Source organism: Alligator mississippiensis, chromosome 5, assembly GCF_030867095.1.
Source record: "Alligator mississippiensis isolate rAllMis1 chromosome 5, rAllMis1, whole genome shotgun sequence".
Lineage (NCBI taxonomy): Eukaryota > Metazoa > Chordata > Crocodylia > Alligatoridae > Alligator > Alligator mississippiensis.
In genome coordinates this window covers 130,793,873-130,810,908 of record NC_081828.1, presented here as the reverse complement: position 1 = coordinate 130,810,908, position 17,036 = coordinate 130,793,873, and the positions used below count along the sequence as shown (strand labels likewise).

Below are 17,036 nucleotides of genomic sequence, written 5' to 3'. Positions count from 1 at the left end.
GTCAAGGTACCAGCCATGGCTCATGAACACTGTGATCCTGAGGTGGATGGAGTGTCCCTCAGGAGTGCAGGGGGGTGCTTCCGCATGCTTGGTGGTGAACCTGGAAGTGGACTGGAAGTATTTCCAGTCCACTTCCAGGTCCACTAGGGAGTGCACATGCTCCCCCGGCTCAGCGATTGGCCGTGGGGGGGACCCCAGGTGCCCCCCCGCAACTCAGGAGGCACCATTTGCCAAGCTGTGGGGGTGGGGTGGCCCCCCGCATGCTCCCCGGTGGACCGGAAGTACTTCTGGTCCACTTCTGGGTTCACTGCTGAGCACATAGAGGGCTCCCCCACGCTCCTGTGGGACACTCCATCTGCCCCAGCATTGCAGCATTCACGAGCCACACCTGGTACCTCAAGCTATGTAGAAAAAACATTTAAAGCTGTGTCTATGTCTGAATCATCAAATCTTTCTGAATCTCTCTGAATCAATTCAGAGGGTTCCGATTTGATTCAGAGGGATTTAAGGGTCTCCTGATTCAATTTGAATTCAGAGATTTGGCCACCAAATTGGGCTGAATCTCTGCCAAATTGAATCAGGGACCAAAGCTTCGCACAGCCCAATTGCCATGATCTCTATTTGTGTATTTCTTCTCACAAATGGTCTTGTAACATACGGGGAAGTGCTCTTTTCCCCATTTTACACAGTAGAAATTGAGACACAAACAGACTGTGTGACTTGTATAGGCTTGGTATAGTAGGGGTTTCCTGAGTTCCAGACTAATGTCCTAACTGCTTGACTATTTTTCCTCTCTGGGATAGGCTCCAAAACATTGTCCCCCTTTTGTTTTTGCAGAGATCTGCATCAGTGTTTCATTTCATTCCAGGAGGTGTCCTTCTCTCATTGTTTAATTAAAAATATTTTCCCTAAAGCAGTTAATACCACCCACCTCTCAGTTGTCTTTCTTTGTACTATAGTTGTGATTCTGGGGTCAGCTGTTAGAACCAATCCTGAACTGACCATGAGTGGGTACTGTTCATGCCAGAGAAGCAGAAACAGACCCTACCCTGAGTCCATACCGGATCAGGCCAAGAGTGAATTTACTTTTCTTTTTCTTAATAAAGGAAAGTGTTACACTTCCAGAAACAGGTCAGATCTGAATTTGAACAGTTGGTGTGAGGCTGTATTGTAACTCTGAAATGTTTATAATGAGCTGTCTTGAATAATATTAGAGACACCATTGACTCTAATTCATGGCATTTTAATTTTGCTCAGCTTATTTTCATGCAATGGTAGATAAGCTCTGCAATTCTCAATTTGTTAATAGTGCAAAAGGTAGGATACTCAAGACCCTGTTATACATCTTCATTCCCCTTAGGTTGAGAACTCATGGACTTAGACCCATGATTCTCAACAAGGGTGTCTGGTTCAGAGGTGAATACGTTTCCTTTGGAGATGTGATGATGTAGACTATATCCTAAAGCTTATGCCTTTCTGAACTAGTTAGTCTCTAAGGTGCCACCTTACCCTGCATTCTGCCAACTTTATATCTATGCCATTTCACATCTTTAGGGATGGGCAGTGGATACATTTATGCTTGTTAATTTGTACTTGGAGTTTCCAATAGCTAGATAAAAGGGGTCTTTTTTTTACTGATCATTCCCCTGACACCCTGCTTCCCTAAAGTTTTTTCTTTTCTCTTTCTCCTATTTGCCCAGTGTTCTACCTTTGTTTTGGTGACCATAACCATATTTAGCCTGCTATAACCTGGTAAAAAGGACAGGTAGGAGGACCGAACTGACGTTCAAAACCAGATTTTATAGGAAGGAGAAAAACATATTAAATTGGATCCTACCCGACACTATAAATATCAGTATATAAGTACTGAGCCTGTATTACAGAACATCTCACTTAGTAAAGCAGATTTATTCCTCTCTGTTTCACCTGGTTAGAGTAGTTTAATTCCTCAGATAATTTTATTCAGGTTTAATAAAATAATAATTGCTGGCCAGCTTCTGTTTCCATTTGCTTTACTAATGCATTGTAAATGTACAGTTGTTTTCTTTGTGTGCAAATGTAGTACTTCCTGGGAACGCAGGCAGAAGAGCCTCCTAGCTGATTTCCAGACCCTCCTGTTCTGTACTGTATTGATACAGCTGTTTTGTTTTAGTATCTTTCAATGGTCAGTTTCCTTCTGAACCTTTGCAGCCCATATGGACTTCACTCCCCTGTGTTGCCTTTGCTCCCATATTCACTACAGAGATTCTGTAAATAATAAATAATTTGCTCTTATTTTAGCCAGTGCATGTAATTCAATCTAGGAAAGGATTTTCAGAACATTAAGTGCTTTCCTGGATGGAGCTGAATTCAGGCTTTTGTGTACTTGGCTTTGGGCTATGTAGTTTAATAGGCAAGTCCTGTGAATAGTGCAGTGAACTGGAGGGTGTCAGGGTGGGTTCCAGAACAGTTTCTTCACTTAATAATCAGCAGGCATGTCTATCTCACAGCTTCATTTTCAGCACAATTTGAACATTTCATCCAAGGTTTAAAAAAATTGAGGCTTAGCCTCCTGAATCCACAGTTAGGTATTTGAACTTGTGGCCTGATTTTCAGAACTGCCGAACACACAATAGGCAGCTTCTTTGGGTAGATGTGGTATCTTTTATTAGACCAAGTGAGTAGTTGGAAAAAAAGTTCTTTGCAAGCTTTTGGGTGCAGTCACCCTTCTTCAGGCATAGGGAGTCTCTGCTGGTCTGAGACTCCAAGGAATGCAGGAACATTCCTGGGAGATCTTGGAACAGTGGAGACTCCCTATGCCTGAAGAAGGGTGACTGCACCCAAAAGCTTGCAAAGAACTTTTTTCCAACTAGTCACTTAGTCTAATAAAAAATATCACATCTACCCAAAGAAGCCTACCTGCCTATGTCCTTAGACCAACACAGGTACAACCAAAAACCCTGAACACACAACAGCTCTCAGTGAAGTAGATGAGAGCTGTTAGGTGCTCAGTGCCTTTGAAAATCAGGTCCCTTATTCAGGTGACTAAATGTGGACCTGGAAACCTAACTGTACCAGATAACATAATGACGTGCCTGGGATAAAAACTCAGTAAGAGCAAAAGGGGTTTGAAGACTTTTACCTGTGTAAAGAAAGAAGCAAAAAAAAGAAGCTTACCTCTTGAAGCTGAGTTCTTTATGAGTTTTCCCACGTGTAAAGTTTTGAGAAAACAAAAAAATAGGAAAGGGAAAAGGAAAATGAATACAACAGATGGTCCCTTGAACTGCCCACCTCTTTTTTCTTTCTAGGACTGGGCCAGTCTGTCCATGGAGCCATGCCATCTGGTTTGTGGGTCTCCCCACAGGTCCAGAAATTTGTCAGATGGGGAGCAGTGATGGCATTAATTCCCTAACCCCTGCTACTAACTTTTTGGATCTGTAGGGAACCTCATTGACTAGATGACATAATCCTGTGCACTGGACCATGCTGGTGCCTGGTTGGGCGAGTGTGTGGCTGGATCTGGATGTGCAGTTGGGCCAGTGAGCATTTAGATCCATTCATACAGAGCCAGGCTAGTGTGCCGGAGTGCACACCCAGACTAACCTTGAGTTGTTTCCAGCCTGCCATCATGCAGACAAGCCCTGCACCACTGATCCAGCCCATAGGACTGAATAGGCTGAACACCACTGCCTTAGAGCAACAGTTAGTAATTTGGCCTCACTCCCTAAATGGCCTGATAGTCTCTGCAATTGGGAAATGGTCTCTATTCTTTCCACCTGTTTAAGACAGTGACCACATTCCTCTGGGAGTCTCTTAACAGGATTCAGGCTTGATAGACCCAGGTACCATGAGCAGGCTCCTGTCTTATTTACCATTGCTCCTCACATCTGAATTGCTACAGAGATCAGCATGGCCATATGTAAGGGAATGTGGAATTCAAAACTATGTACCCTCTTCTACCTGCCTCCTTTGCCTTTATCTTGTGGAAGGATATCACTTCCACCACTAGTAAAACTTGTCATGCCTAGGCACAGTGAGCAGTCAATGATTGTGGTCTTTTTTTCTGTTGTTGATTTCACTGATAAATTTTATTTTACCGCATGCATTGTCAACTACCACTGGATTGTATACTAGTTTATTAGGTTGGACAGTAGCTGCATTATTCTGGAAGTCTTAGTTGTAGAATGTTTTGTCAGTAATTTGACAGTTCCAATAGCTTGCAGTGTGTATAGGAATGATATGCGTTCTTAATATAAATAATATAATAAGGAAAAGCAAAAAGCTTACTTCAGTTACAGATGCGTGAAGAGTTTTGATTAATATTTCCTTGTTGTTTCAAATCTCTCTGCTGCTTTAAACTCTACGCAAGCCCAAATCTTCTCCAGAGCCTGCATTTTCCACATTTATCTTTCATTTTTTATATGCACATGTTGGAACCAGAAACAGGACTGTCAAAAATATTGTACAAGAGGTAATTCTGACCTGGCCAAAAGGGAAAGCCTTGAGGGTGTCTGTTTCTGGGGAGCTTTCCACTCTGTTTTGTCAGCATGCGAAAAGTTCAGGTAAAAATGAGATTTGACTGTCTCTGAATCTCTTGAAGTTTACCCTTGTCTATGTTTGGTACTGTGATATCTCTCTTCTCTGTTTTTTACAGACTGTTTTTGAGAGGAATTGTCAATCAGATGATTGTGCTGCTGATTTGAAACTTCAGGGTAAATTACTGCTGTCAAGGTAAGTAAATGAAACCTATATTCTTCCTTTTACAGAAACTTATATTATGTTCTTACTTTGACATCCAATATGTTATTGATTTTATGAAAATGCAAAATACAAATCCATGCCCTGCCTATGTACATCTAGGATGATAATCATGATGATTAATACATATTATAATAGTGCTTGAGGCCATTCCTGAGGTCAGGGCCTATTGTGCTTTTAAGGGTCCTTCTACACCAGCAGTTCTGAACTGGGGGTACATGAAGCCTCATCAGAGGGTATGTGAGATATATTTCATACATTGTCTAACACAGGTCGAAGGGTCTAAAAAAATTAATTTCCCACTGAAAGGGGGTACGCAAAGTTTCACTCTGAGACCAAGGGGTATGGCGACTGAAAAAGGTTCAGAACCGCTGTACAAGACATTCAGGTAAAGGTGTGATAGAATCAGATGCATGATCCTATACACACGGCAGGAGGCTTGATTGTGAGATCCAGCATCAGATCCTTATTACTGGTATAGGGGGAGCCCAGGAGTGTCATGCCAGGCCCTCCCTGCACTGGCAAGTAGTAAGCTCCTGCAGCTGTGAGTCCCTTGGTTGATGGGACTCAGTTCCAGCAGTCATGGGGCACTGCCATGACAAAGAGTCCTGCACTTGCAGACTCTTAGTCCCAGCAGCGACCCATGGGTGCTGCTGGGATGGAGAATCCTGTCAGCTGTGTGCCTTTCTGTCCTGGCAGTCATGGGGTGTTGCTGGGGCTCAGCGTCCCCTCAACTGCAGGACTTCCAGCCCTGGCTGCACATGATGCACCCCTGCAGCTGGGTATCCTGTCAGTTGATAGGGGGACCCTGCTACAACCAGCTATACAGTTATTGCACATTTTCCTGCTCTAACTTTATAGCTGGATGGGCCCTTTTATGGTGTGATAGTTACTTTGCACATGTGGCCAGTCTAAATTAATTGTGTTAATTGCGTAATACATGCAACGTGTAGAAGGGGGCCAAAGATGCAGGCACTACCCCAGAAAGTTTACAGTCTGAATAGACAAGACTGACAAAGAATGGGTGGGAAAGGAAGTAGAAGTACAAGTAAAAAAAGGTGGAGTAACACCCAAGGTCACATAGCTTCCTGGTTCTGAACTTTATCTGCTAGTCCAGTTTCCAGGGTACAAGACCACATTACTTCTCACTGGTTTTGCTAATTAATTAAATAAATATCATAACTTAAGGCATGGTCACTAAGACCTGATTAAACTTCTCCACTTTCCTGTATAAAAGTACCATCTGCAAAATTAAAAAATATCTCAAGAAATAGGAACTTTATTCCATTGCTTTATAGCTTTACATTTTCCTCCAGTTTCCCAACTTGCTTCTAATTGTATGAATTCGCTGACTCAAATTATTTGTCTTCATTTGTAGGTTTCACAATAATTTTAATACTGATTTAGGACTTTATTTTCACTTTTCTTTGTACATAGTAAAACTTGCCTAGTATCCCTGATGAAAAGTTCCTTGTTTTGTTCCTGTTGACTTATGATCCTAAAAAAGAGTTGTATTGTTTGGTCAGGATGTACAGATGGACTTATGCAGTTTCTAGATTTACTTGGGTCAAAGGTGAACTGTACACATCTCTTCTGTTTCCTTTTTTTCAAGCATTTTTAGTGCACTTTAAGGGTCTGAAATGCTGATCTGAAATATTTAATCTTGTGTCAGGGATTTTGCTGTTTGATTCAGATACTCTCTGTGAAATTAGTTTTCAGGCCAAGAAGGAGAAGGGAATGGGTCCTTTACAAATACGGAAGCAGTACTATCAATAGATATATGTGCACTTTGCATGACTAAATGTGCCATAGCTGTGACTAGAGAAAGGCCTGAACCAAAAGCCAAACTATGGGCAGTGAGTGCTTCATTCACCTACTATGGTAGTCAACAGAGCCTTTCTGCAGCAGGGAGCTGCAGCCACCTCCAAGCTGGTAAGTAGCGGCAGAGGAGGGGGGGGGGTTGAGGAAGGAGTAGTTGGGAAGGGAGGAGGGGACCATGGGGGGACCCTTGCCAGCCCCCATCCCCTGCCTGCTCCCCCAGCCCCCCCATGGCTGCCCTGCCCGTCCCAGCTCCTGTCCCTTTAAAGAAAAGCCCTGGTGCTCACCGGGTGCTGCAGGGTTGGGGGTGATCCCCAGTGCTCCACGACGAGCCTCTGACCCTCCCTTACTCCTCCAGCCCCCCCACGGGTGCCCCGCCTGCCCCAGCTCCAGCCTGTTAAGAAAAAAAACAAACCAAGAAAAGCCCCAGGACTCACTGCTCCTGCAGCGGCCTTGGGGCTTTGAGGCACTCATGCAGAGCCCCCCATATGGCATGGGACAGTGGGGGGCAGCAGGGATCACCCCCTGCTGGCAGGAACAGTGAGTGCGGGGCTTTTCTCTGTTTTTTTTTCTAAAAGGGCCTGGGCGGGGCACCCATGGGAGGGCTGGGGGAGCAAGGGGAGTTTGGGGGGCTCATGGCAGAGCCCCCCATGCAGCAGGGATTTCCCCCCTTCCTGACAGCACCCGCTGAGCTGGAGCTTCTTTTTCCCAAAAGAGCTGGGAGCTGGGGCGGGCAGAGCAGCCATTGCCGGGCTGTGGGGAATGGGCATGGCTTGGCTGATTCAGGAGCCGAATCTCCGAATCAGATTCAGCCGAATTGATTTGGGAAAGTGATTCGAATCACCAAATTGAATCACTGTCCCCTGTATTGGCCAAATCCGAATCTGAAGCGAATACTAGCCGCTTTGCACAGGCCTAACACCCAGCCTGCAGGCCAGATCTGGTCCCCTGGCACTATGCCATCTGGTAGCCTCATGGGCCATGTCCCTACACAGATCAAAATACAAGGGCAAAATGCATCCCATGGGCCAGATCTGGCCTGGCAGCAATTTCACCTGGCCTGCTGGTGCCCACCAACTACTTGTAACCTACCCAGCCCTTTTGCCCATGAAGGTGGGAGCGAGGTGCCTGCATAAACACCCCTGCCTCCCACCAAAACATACCCTATTGCACCTCGCTCTCACCCTTGCGTGCAGAAGGGTTCGGCCTAGCCAGCACACAGCTTCCGGGTGGGGATGCTGCTGGTGAAGCTGCCAGGGGACCTGCTCAGCTTCCCTGGCATCCTGTTCACTCTGGGCACCAGATAGGGAAGTGGTGGAGGTGGGGGTGTGGGGAGGTACAGCTTTGCGAAGTGTGGAGCATGGGGCTGGCAGCAGTGTGGAGGCCATGGCCAGGGGGATGGAAGGAGCGCAGATCTCAGGTGGGCAGGGTTGGGAGTGTGGGGTCCCACACTCACACGCCACTGGAGGAAGCCCCATGTGGTGGAGCCATCTCCTCTCCACTTCCAGCAGAGTCCTGGGACCTGCACAGCAGGGGGCAGCAAAAGCAGCCAGCTCCATTGCTTCCCCCAGTGGTGCACAAGTATGGAGGTTGCATGTGCATCACACAGAGCCCCCCATGATAGAAGTGGGCTGGCCTGGCTGCACTTCTTTCCCCCCATGTGCTGTCCGGAGCCTTGTGCCCGGGCACCAGTGCCAACACTGAGCATGAGCATCCCAAGTGCCCCCACCTGCTGCTGCCACTGGTGGGGGCTGTGTGCCATGGGGGGAAGTGTGAGGGGGGCCCACACCCTTTTTCCCACCCCACAAATACCACACACCCACACTGCCCTCACAGCCGCCCCATATAAGGATACATGCCCCCAAAACACCTTATTGCCCCCCGACACACAGCCACACTCCCTCACAAACTCATCCCACACACACACCTCCCCACATCCCACCATATACACCCCCCAACCACACCCCACACACACAATATACGAGAGTAAGACTTTATTTTTGAGTTATTTTGAAATCAGCTCTCTATATACTACACAAACACAAATCATGACAAAAATATCTTTTGTAATAACATTAAAATATGATATAGTAGGTATTTGACTTTTAGTGTATGATTTGTTTTTTTCTGGTTGCAAAATGGCAACCGTCCCCTCCCAAAAACAGTATTTCTGGGGATACGGGGATGGACTTCTGGTGGCAAAGGTCAGAAGCTAGGGGCAGGATTTACAGTCCCAAGATGGTGACCAGGAGGGGTCCTGCTTCTGGAGGGGCTGGACGTGTTCAGATCAGCAGGTCCAGATGCTCTCCATCCCAGGGTGTTAAGGGAGCTAGCAGGGATTATTGCAGGGCCCTTGGCACGGCTTTATGAGCGCTCGTGGTGCTTGGGCCAGGTGCCAGATGATTGGAAGATAGCCAATGTGGTCCCCATCTTTGAAAAAGGGAGGAGCGAGGACCTGGGCAACTATACAGTCTTACCTCAATCCTGGGGAAACTCTTTGAGAAGATCATCAAGGAGCACATCTGTGATGGGCCGGCATCGGGGATGATGCTCAAGGGCAACCAGCACGGTTTCATTAGGGGCAGGTCATGTCAGACCAACCTGATTGCCTTTTACGATCAGGTCACAAAAGCATTGGATACAGGTGTCACCGTGGATGTAGTCTTTCTGGACTTCAGCAAGGCCTTTGACACTGTTGACCACCCCATCCTCATTAAAAAACTAGGGGACTGTGGCATCGATGCCTACACGGTCAGATGGATTGCGAATTGGCTGAAGGGTTGTACTCAGAGGGTGGTGGTGGATGGGTCATATTTGACCTGGGGGGAAGTGGGCAGCGGAGTCCCCCAGGGCTCGGTCCTTGGGCCCGAACTGTTCAATTTCTTTATCAGCGATTTGGACGATGGGGTGAAAAGCAACCTGTTCAAATTTGCTGATGATATCAAAATTTGGGGTGAGGTGGGCACGCTAGTAGGGAGGGAAAGACTGCAGAAAGACCTGGATAGGTTGCAAGGGTGGGCTAACAAACACAGGATGCGTTTCAATAATGACAAGTGCAGGGTGCTGCACTAGGGCAGTAGTAACTGGCAGCACACTTATAAGACGGGAAACTCCCTTCTTGAGAGCATGGAGGCAGAAAGGGATCTTGGAGTCATCATTGACTCCAAGATGAACATGGGCCGACAACACGAGGTCACAGTCAGCAGGTCTAACCGGACCTTATCGTGCGTCCACAGGTGCATCTCAAGTAGGGCCAAGGAGGTGATCCTCCCTCTCTACGTGACACTGGTCAGGCCACAGCTGGAGTACTGTGGCACCCCACTTCAAGAGGGATGTGGACAACATTGAGAGGGTCCAGAGAAGGGCCACCCACATGATCCGGGGACAGCAGGGCAGACCCTACAACGAGAGGCTACGGGACCTGAACCTGTTCAGCCTTCACAAGAGAAGGCTGAGGGGGGACCTGGTGACCGTCTATAAACTCACTAGGGAGGACCAGAAGGGTTTGGGGGAGACCTTGTTTCCCCTAGCGCCCCCTGGGATAACAAGGAATAACGGCCACAAGTTGTTGGAGAGTAGGTTTAGATTAGACATCTGTAAGAACTACTTCACAGTTAGGGTGGCTAGGATCTGGAACCAACTTTCAAGGGAAGTGGTGCTGGCTCCTACCCTGGGGGTCTTTAAGAAGCGGCTTGATGCCTACCTGGCTGGGGTCATTTGAGCCCAGTTTTCCTCCTGCCCAGGCAGGGGGTCAGACTTGAAGATCTACAAGGTCCCTTCCCACCCTACTTCTATGATTCTGTGACCAGGGCACCTGTCAAGGGATGGGGCTACCTTGGCAGTCCTCAACATGTCACCAAAACTCATTTAGTGGCCCTCCAGCTGAAATAATTGCCCTGCTCTGCACTAGATTATGCACACAGGGTGGCACAGGGCCTGATCCTGGTGCAGGGGGCCAGGCAGAGGTGGTGTGAGGCCCCAGGGCCTGATCCTGGCACTTTGGGCTAGACATAGGTGGTGTGGGGTCCTAGAGCTCCAGCATGTGGAGCCAAATGGAGGAGGCATGAGGCCCTGATCCCAACATGTGGGACCAGTCAGAGGTGGTGCAGGGTGGATGGAGGCAGCGCAGGGCCTGATCCCAGTATTCAGGGGCCATCCAAAGCTGTGTAGGGCCCAATTTAGGTGCGCAGGCCTGATCCTGTTGCATGGGGTCTGACCCGGTTCACAAACAGGTCCCCCACTACACATCTAGCTTGCTGGGCCAAACTGTAATACTAATGTAAGTCTAATGCAATATAAGATTATTACAGCAAAATATCGAACACATCCTCTCAACTTTTTATTTTCAGTGCAGCCCTGAGTTGTTGTTTGAAATAAATGGAATGATTTCTAGTGCACCCATTGTCATATGATAAAAGATCATCTAGACACATCTCTAGTTTTTCTTATATATGTAAAATCCATACTTGTTTTGTACAAGGCAACTTAATAGATGAATCATTTTTATATGCATCTGGGAGTTAATCAGGGCTTGGATAATATGACATAATGTAAGGTAGGGAAGAGGCATGATTTAGTTTTACTGAATAGAAAAAAATTCTTGGAGGCTATTGATTGCAGGCTAGTCCCTGTGTAATTCTGTATAAGGCATGGTCTACAGAACAAAGACTTGGCAACAGAGGTTTTCTTTTCTTACTTCATTTTTTTGTGGATCCACTTACATATTTGATGTAAGCTAGAAAACCCCAGGTGGAATAAAGCCACTTCTGTGAATGACACAAGCCTTCTTTCAACAGATAGCTGCTGTCTCGATGACAGTGTGAACATGCTTGAGTGATATAGCAATGTTGGCAGGTTGAATCCCTGGGCACAGCATATTTTGTCATGATGCACAGTGTATTGTGCCAACGCAGCTTGTTGCAGTGAGATGCATGGCACCACTGGAAGCAGCCAAATGTTCATGTGCTCCAGTGATATAATTATGTTGGCAGATGTAAGCTAGCAATAGGTCTGGTGGCAAAATTTTCTACTGCATGCATGGCCTAACTCTTTAGCTCACAGAACAGAGCACAGCCTCTACTGGCTCTTGTCTGCAGAAAGGGCCTTTACAAGAGCTGGCATGGATTACTCAGTCATGCAAAGATCTGCAGACTATGCCACAGGTAGGTAAGAAAGTGGCAGTTTAGAGCTGTGAATTGTAAAGTTATGTCTTGGGGGAAAAAAGAAGCATGGAATATTGATATCAGGGATTGATGAAAGGGTAGCAGTAGTGACAGGGATCGAACAGGGCCAGAGAAGAGAAACCTTTTCATGTATGTGACTTTTAGCTATTTCTATTTTCCTTAAATTATAAAATCCCCCAAAAAACCAGCATGATTTTTCCATGTCTTGAAGACTTGCTCCATCCTCATCATTTTGGAATCACTCTTAGTGATACCTTGGGTAGAATCTGTTACCTTTTGTGAACTTAAATGGCATTTATCCACATAGGTAAGAAGGCCTCTGCGGCACTTAAGCACAGTTTGCTCTTGCCTATAGAGTTTGAACGTGTAAGCATGTGCATGTGTACTGAACATGTACAACAGGCTATGCACTGGCTGGGAAGGTACATGGCAATGTAGCCTAAGTGCAGGGGAAGGGAATCTCCAGACTGGTTCTTGAGTTTAAGCTCCAGTAGCTGAGCAGTTTGGGTGCTTGCCCAGTAAGTATAAGACCTGGGTGCTAGGCCCGTCATACCTGGAGGGGTTTGAAGCTGTCTCTCTGACATCCTAGGCATAGTATTCAAACCACCAGGCCACTGGTACACATTATCCAGTCCCATCTCCAGTGTTCATTTTGAAGCTTAACCATTGCACCTTGCATTTAATAGACATTGGATAAAATGGATGGAGCGCTGTGGGGAAGTTTCTAGACCACTATGCCCAGGACCAAACCCAGGGCCACCTCCTATCCAAGGCAGCATCCATCACAGAGCCACATATCCTGTCTAGCTTTTTTACTTCCTCCTGGCCCCATGTATCTTCCTCTGCTGGCTGCCCACTGGGCCAGCTTCTAAAGGAGCTATTGAAAAAGAAGGCCCCCTTTCCTCCCCTGTCATGAGTTTTTGTCTGGCTATAATTTCATGAGTGATGTGTATCCTGGCTGTATGTACACAGCTGTGTCTATGCCCAGCCAGTGCACAGCCTACTGCCATTTAGGCCAATGGTTCTCAACCTTTTCAGGCTCAAGGCACTTCAAAAATGCCAGCTCATTTTTTTTTACTCTTACTCTTTTATTTTTTTTTAAACTACGGAAAAATAATAGTAAAATTCTGTTGCAAAGAACTCAGAAGACCAGAACAGGCCAGAATTTTTGTGACACTTTGGATTTCAATTTGAAATCTCTGAATTTATGTTGTGAATTTTGTAGGTAATTGCACACCAAATATTGCATGACATCCCACAGCACCCTTAGAAGGATCCCACAGCACCCTAAGGTTCTGTATAAGTCAGGCTGAGAACCTCTGATTTAGGCACACAAAGGACATGTCTACATGTTGCCATACAGCAGCATTGTAGCACAGTGCAGCACAGCTGGTTACTATTCTGTGCACATGGCACACAGGTAGATTTCACCGCTATGTTGCTGTAATGGCACACTATACCCAGGGAGCTCACCACTACAGAGACATAGCTGTCGATCACATCGCTACAGCGATGTAGTGCACTGTACAGCAATATAATGCATCACTATATTGCCTTAGGGCGATGTGTAGATATGCCCTTTGTGGCTATTATAGCAGGCTGCAAAATTTGGCACTAACCCTTGCAGTGATATCTCATTCTAAAACTGATACAAAGATTACATTTACAGATAGTTAGCAGTGCTAACGATACAGTGCATCTCTCTTAGAAGAATAAATAAAATATTTTACAGTAGAATTTAGTTTTATGGCCACAGCCTAGTGACTGAGAATAAGAACCAGTACTGCCTGCCAGCCATTTTTCTGTGAAAATGTAGTCCAGGTTTCCCTCGCCAACTGCTGGGTTTAGGTTCCTGAAAGTTCCCATAGTTGGCAAAACTGTGGTTGGCAAGACAAAAGGCTCATGGGAAAAATGGCCGGTGGCAGGTTGATGCGCTGCCACGGAAAACCATGGTTACTCAAACATGTATACCATGGTAGCCAAAATGGTATATAGAATATTAAGCATGGATACTCAAAACCGTGGTTGGTGAGGGAAACCTGTAATTTAGAATGCAGATTAAATAAATGCTCTAATCGTTAAACTGAAGTGGAAATCCTGTTACTTAAGTTTAAAATGGACTATTTTTGAATGAGAAATAAAAATATCCTAGTATATTTTGAAAAGTACATTATTTAATATTAGGATATGTATTATAAGTCATGCCTAATTTTTCAATTTTCAAAGAATACAGTAAAATCTATTTTCTCAACAGAGCAAATGTCTTTTCCATCAAGTTTATGCAGTATATAGCACACTTTTCTTAGGCCACTGAATAGGTACTTATTTACAACTTGAAACACATCTGTTTCCTTAGTTTTGGAAAGTGAAATGTTAAGGCCTGTGTTATACTGATGATTCTTCTTCATAATGGTCCCTTCTGGCCCTAAAATCTATGATTATATATCCACACTGCTATACATGGGGAAAAGAGTACTTTTGCCCTTTAAGATAAAACAATGCAAGTAAAAGTAACAGGGTGAATGGGAAGGAACAAATCTCATTTAAAGTACTGAGTTCTCGAAATGGCATCTGGTTCTGGTGAGATATCTGCCTAGTCTGGTCTTAAATCAAAGCACTAAGCCCTAAGTATCTTGGGAGAGGTCCTGTCTCTGTGGGGCCAGCACAGAGACAACCTAAGAACCTCATTAAAAAAGAATGCATGAATCCATGTGAAAATGCCATCTGACATGTGCTGTAGTAGCTCTGCAGCCATGTGGAATATTTGCTGTGTTGGACATTTCATGCACCTGTCCCACTATGCAAACCGTGATCAGCGGGTGTTGAATCAGCAAATCCTCCTGACCATGTAGGACAGATTTAGTATCAAGATTGCCTTCATTTTCAGGCTCTTGGGCAGGTAATTATATGCCTGAGCATTAAATTATTGTAAGGTGCTCTTCAGTATTTGATGGAACCTGATCTAAAGCCATGTTTGCTTTTGCTTCAATATCAGTGAAGTGGTAAGTTGATGACTTCCTTAAAAGACACAGCAAATAGTAATGCCTACATGGCATTACAGGGGGGAAATGTAATCACAATCCCTGTACAAGTAAAGAGTATCATTATTATTATTACTTCTGCTGTTACTACTACTATTATTATTATCATCGTTATTATCATCGTTATTATTGTTGTTACCATCATCATCATCATCTTTGTTTCATTATTAATTTCTCTCAAAAACATTATTATTTTCTTTTCTGTGATCTATTATATCACAGTAATATTCCATACTGGTGAACACTGATATAATTTATGTGCATAAATTGTAAATCAGTTTGTAAAGATAAGACTCTGAGGATCCCTGGCTAACTAAAGCTCTGTAAATAATTACTATTCATGAGAACATTTCAAAAGAAGCCTGTGTTTGTATATTATATGGATCTCATGTATGTACAAATATGTCCTATATAAGGTTACCCTTCATATGTCATTAGAAGTAGAATCACTCACCAGCTGCAATATTTCTGCTTATATACTTGGCTTAGAGGTCAAACAGGTTGGAGATTGTAACAGTTATTTTCATATTGGCTTTGACATGATCTGCAGCTGTCCCTCATTACAGACCCAAATTTACCTCCCTCCCACACAAACCTGTTGTTGGTGTTTGCATTATTTAGTACCGTAAATTATTTAGGTTGAAAATAGTGAATTGTGAAATGCAGATCGTAGAAAATTGGAACTGCCTGGGGAATTACAATTATACTTGGTTAAGGGCTCTCGAAGGTTTGCAATGAGTGAATATTGCATTGGATATTTCATTTTGCACTGGAGCAAAACCAAAACCTTTGGAAAGTTTTTGCCAAAATAAATTTGTCAAAATGTTTTCTTGTTGTTGTAGATGGTGCTCTGTGTGTGTGTGTGGGGGGGGGGGGGGCTGGATGGGGGTTACTTGGGTCTTTTTCTCTCTTTCTTAATTTCTGTCAGTTTGGAATAAACCAAAGGGTCTACTCTAGAAACATTTCTGTAAAAAAGGTCGAATTAATACATTTTTGGAAAAAGTTTTCATTTGGATATGACAGCACTTTCTGGTGAGAAAATACCAAGTTGAAAATGTTCAGCTCTATAGATAGTATTTTTTTCTACAGAAATTTATTTCTAGATTTTAAGCCTCCTAACCTATTATTTTTGCCACTTCTCATTTGGGTTCTTCCTCCTCTTCTTGTCTTATCCTTGGGTCTTTTATATGACACAAAAGCAGGGTGACTGTTCAAATATACTCTTTTAGGTTTGATCTTAAAGAGTCTGATCAATTGACCACAGAAAAAAAAAGAAAGATTCCCTTAGTCTTTCAGTGGGATATGGGACATTCTTCAAATTTCTACCCATGTTATTGGTATCTATAAAAAAAAAAAGAGTAGTTTAGAAATAGTGTTTAATCAAGCAGTAACTTTATTAATGTATGCTTTATGGGTGCAAATTGGGGATATGCTCCTGCTTCCATTAAAATTGATGCAAAAAAGCCCTTTGGCTTCATTTAGCATTGGCTTGGCTGTGATGTTTGAGAATTTAGCCCTAACTCTCTTTGACCTGTCATAGCATTATAGAACCTGAGCAGAAAGAATCCAAAAGTCAAACTTGTGTTATGACAGTTTGGACCAATTTGCATTTTGTCAATGACAAGGAACAGTACAGAAAATATTTTAACATGTTAACATGTTAGCAACTCAGATTCTCCATTACTTCTAAAAAAAAAAAAAAAAAGCGCAAACAGCACTTTAACAATTAAACACTTCATTGGTCATAGTCAGTGGATCTAGGAAGGGGGCAGAGGGGTGAAGCTACATCCACTTTGACTGCATGTGCAGTGAGCTTACCAGCTGATTAGAAAGAGCCCTGTCCAGAACCACTGCTTTTGCACAGTTACAGAGCCTGGGGGAAGTTAGGGGGGGAAAGCAATGTCTTTGCTCATCCCTTCCTTTCCACTGCTGCTGAATTCAGCATGGTATGGGGAGGGGGAAGATAAGGAGAGGACGAACAGCAGTGGCATTTACCTCCTGGGCTCTGGCACTATGCCAAATCTCACTCCAATCTGCTAGTGAGCTCAGACCTCATTGTGCATGTAAAGCTTGACCAAAAGCTCATGCTGACCGCCCATGCTGACCAGACCATGATCTCAATGCATGTGCATGGAATGGGCAAAGTGGTGGGGTATGACCATGCTGCCTCACCACCCTGGCTCCATTACTAGTAACCATGCTTTTCTTTAGAAACAGAGGGCCTGATCCTATCCACCTATTATTTATTAGATTTATA

At 44.6% G+C, this 17,036-nt stretch overlaps 1 protein-coding gene across 1 annotated transcript in view; it reads left to right on the top strand.

Moving 5' to 3' along the window:
• ITGA9 (integrin subunit alpha 9) overlaps nt 1–17,036 on the top strand; it is a 381,381-nt gene that overhangs the window by 201,664 nt on the left and 162,681 nt on the right. The window contains exon 17 of the mRNA XM_019483333.2: nt 4,634–4,710. Within this exon, the coding sequence (XP_019338878.1) occupies nt 4,634–4,710 (77 nt within the window). The remainder of the gene's footprint in view (nt 1–4,633; nt 4,711–17,036) is intronic.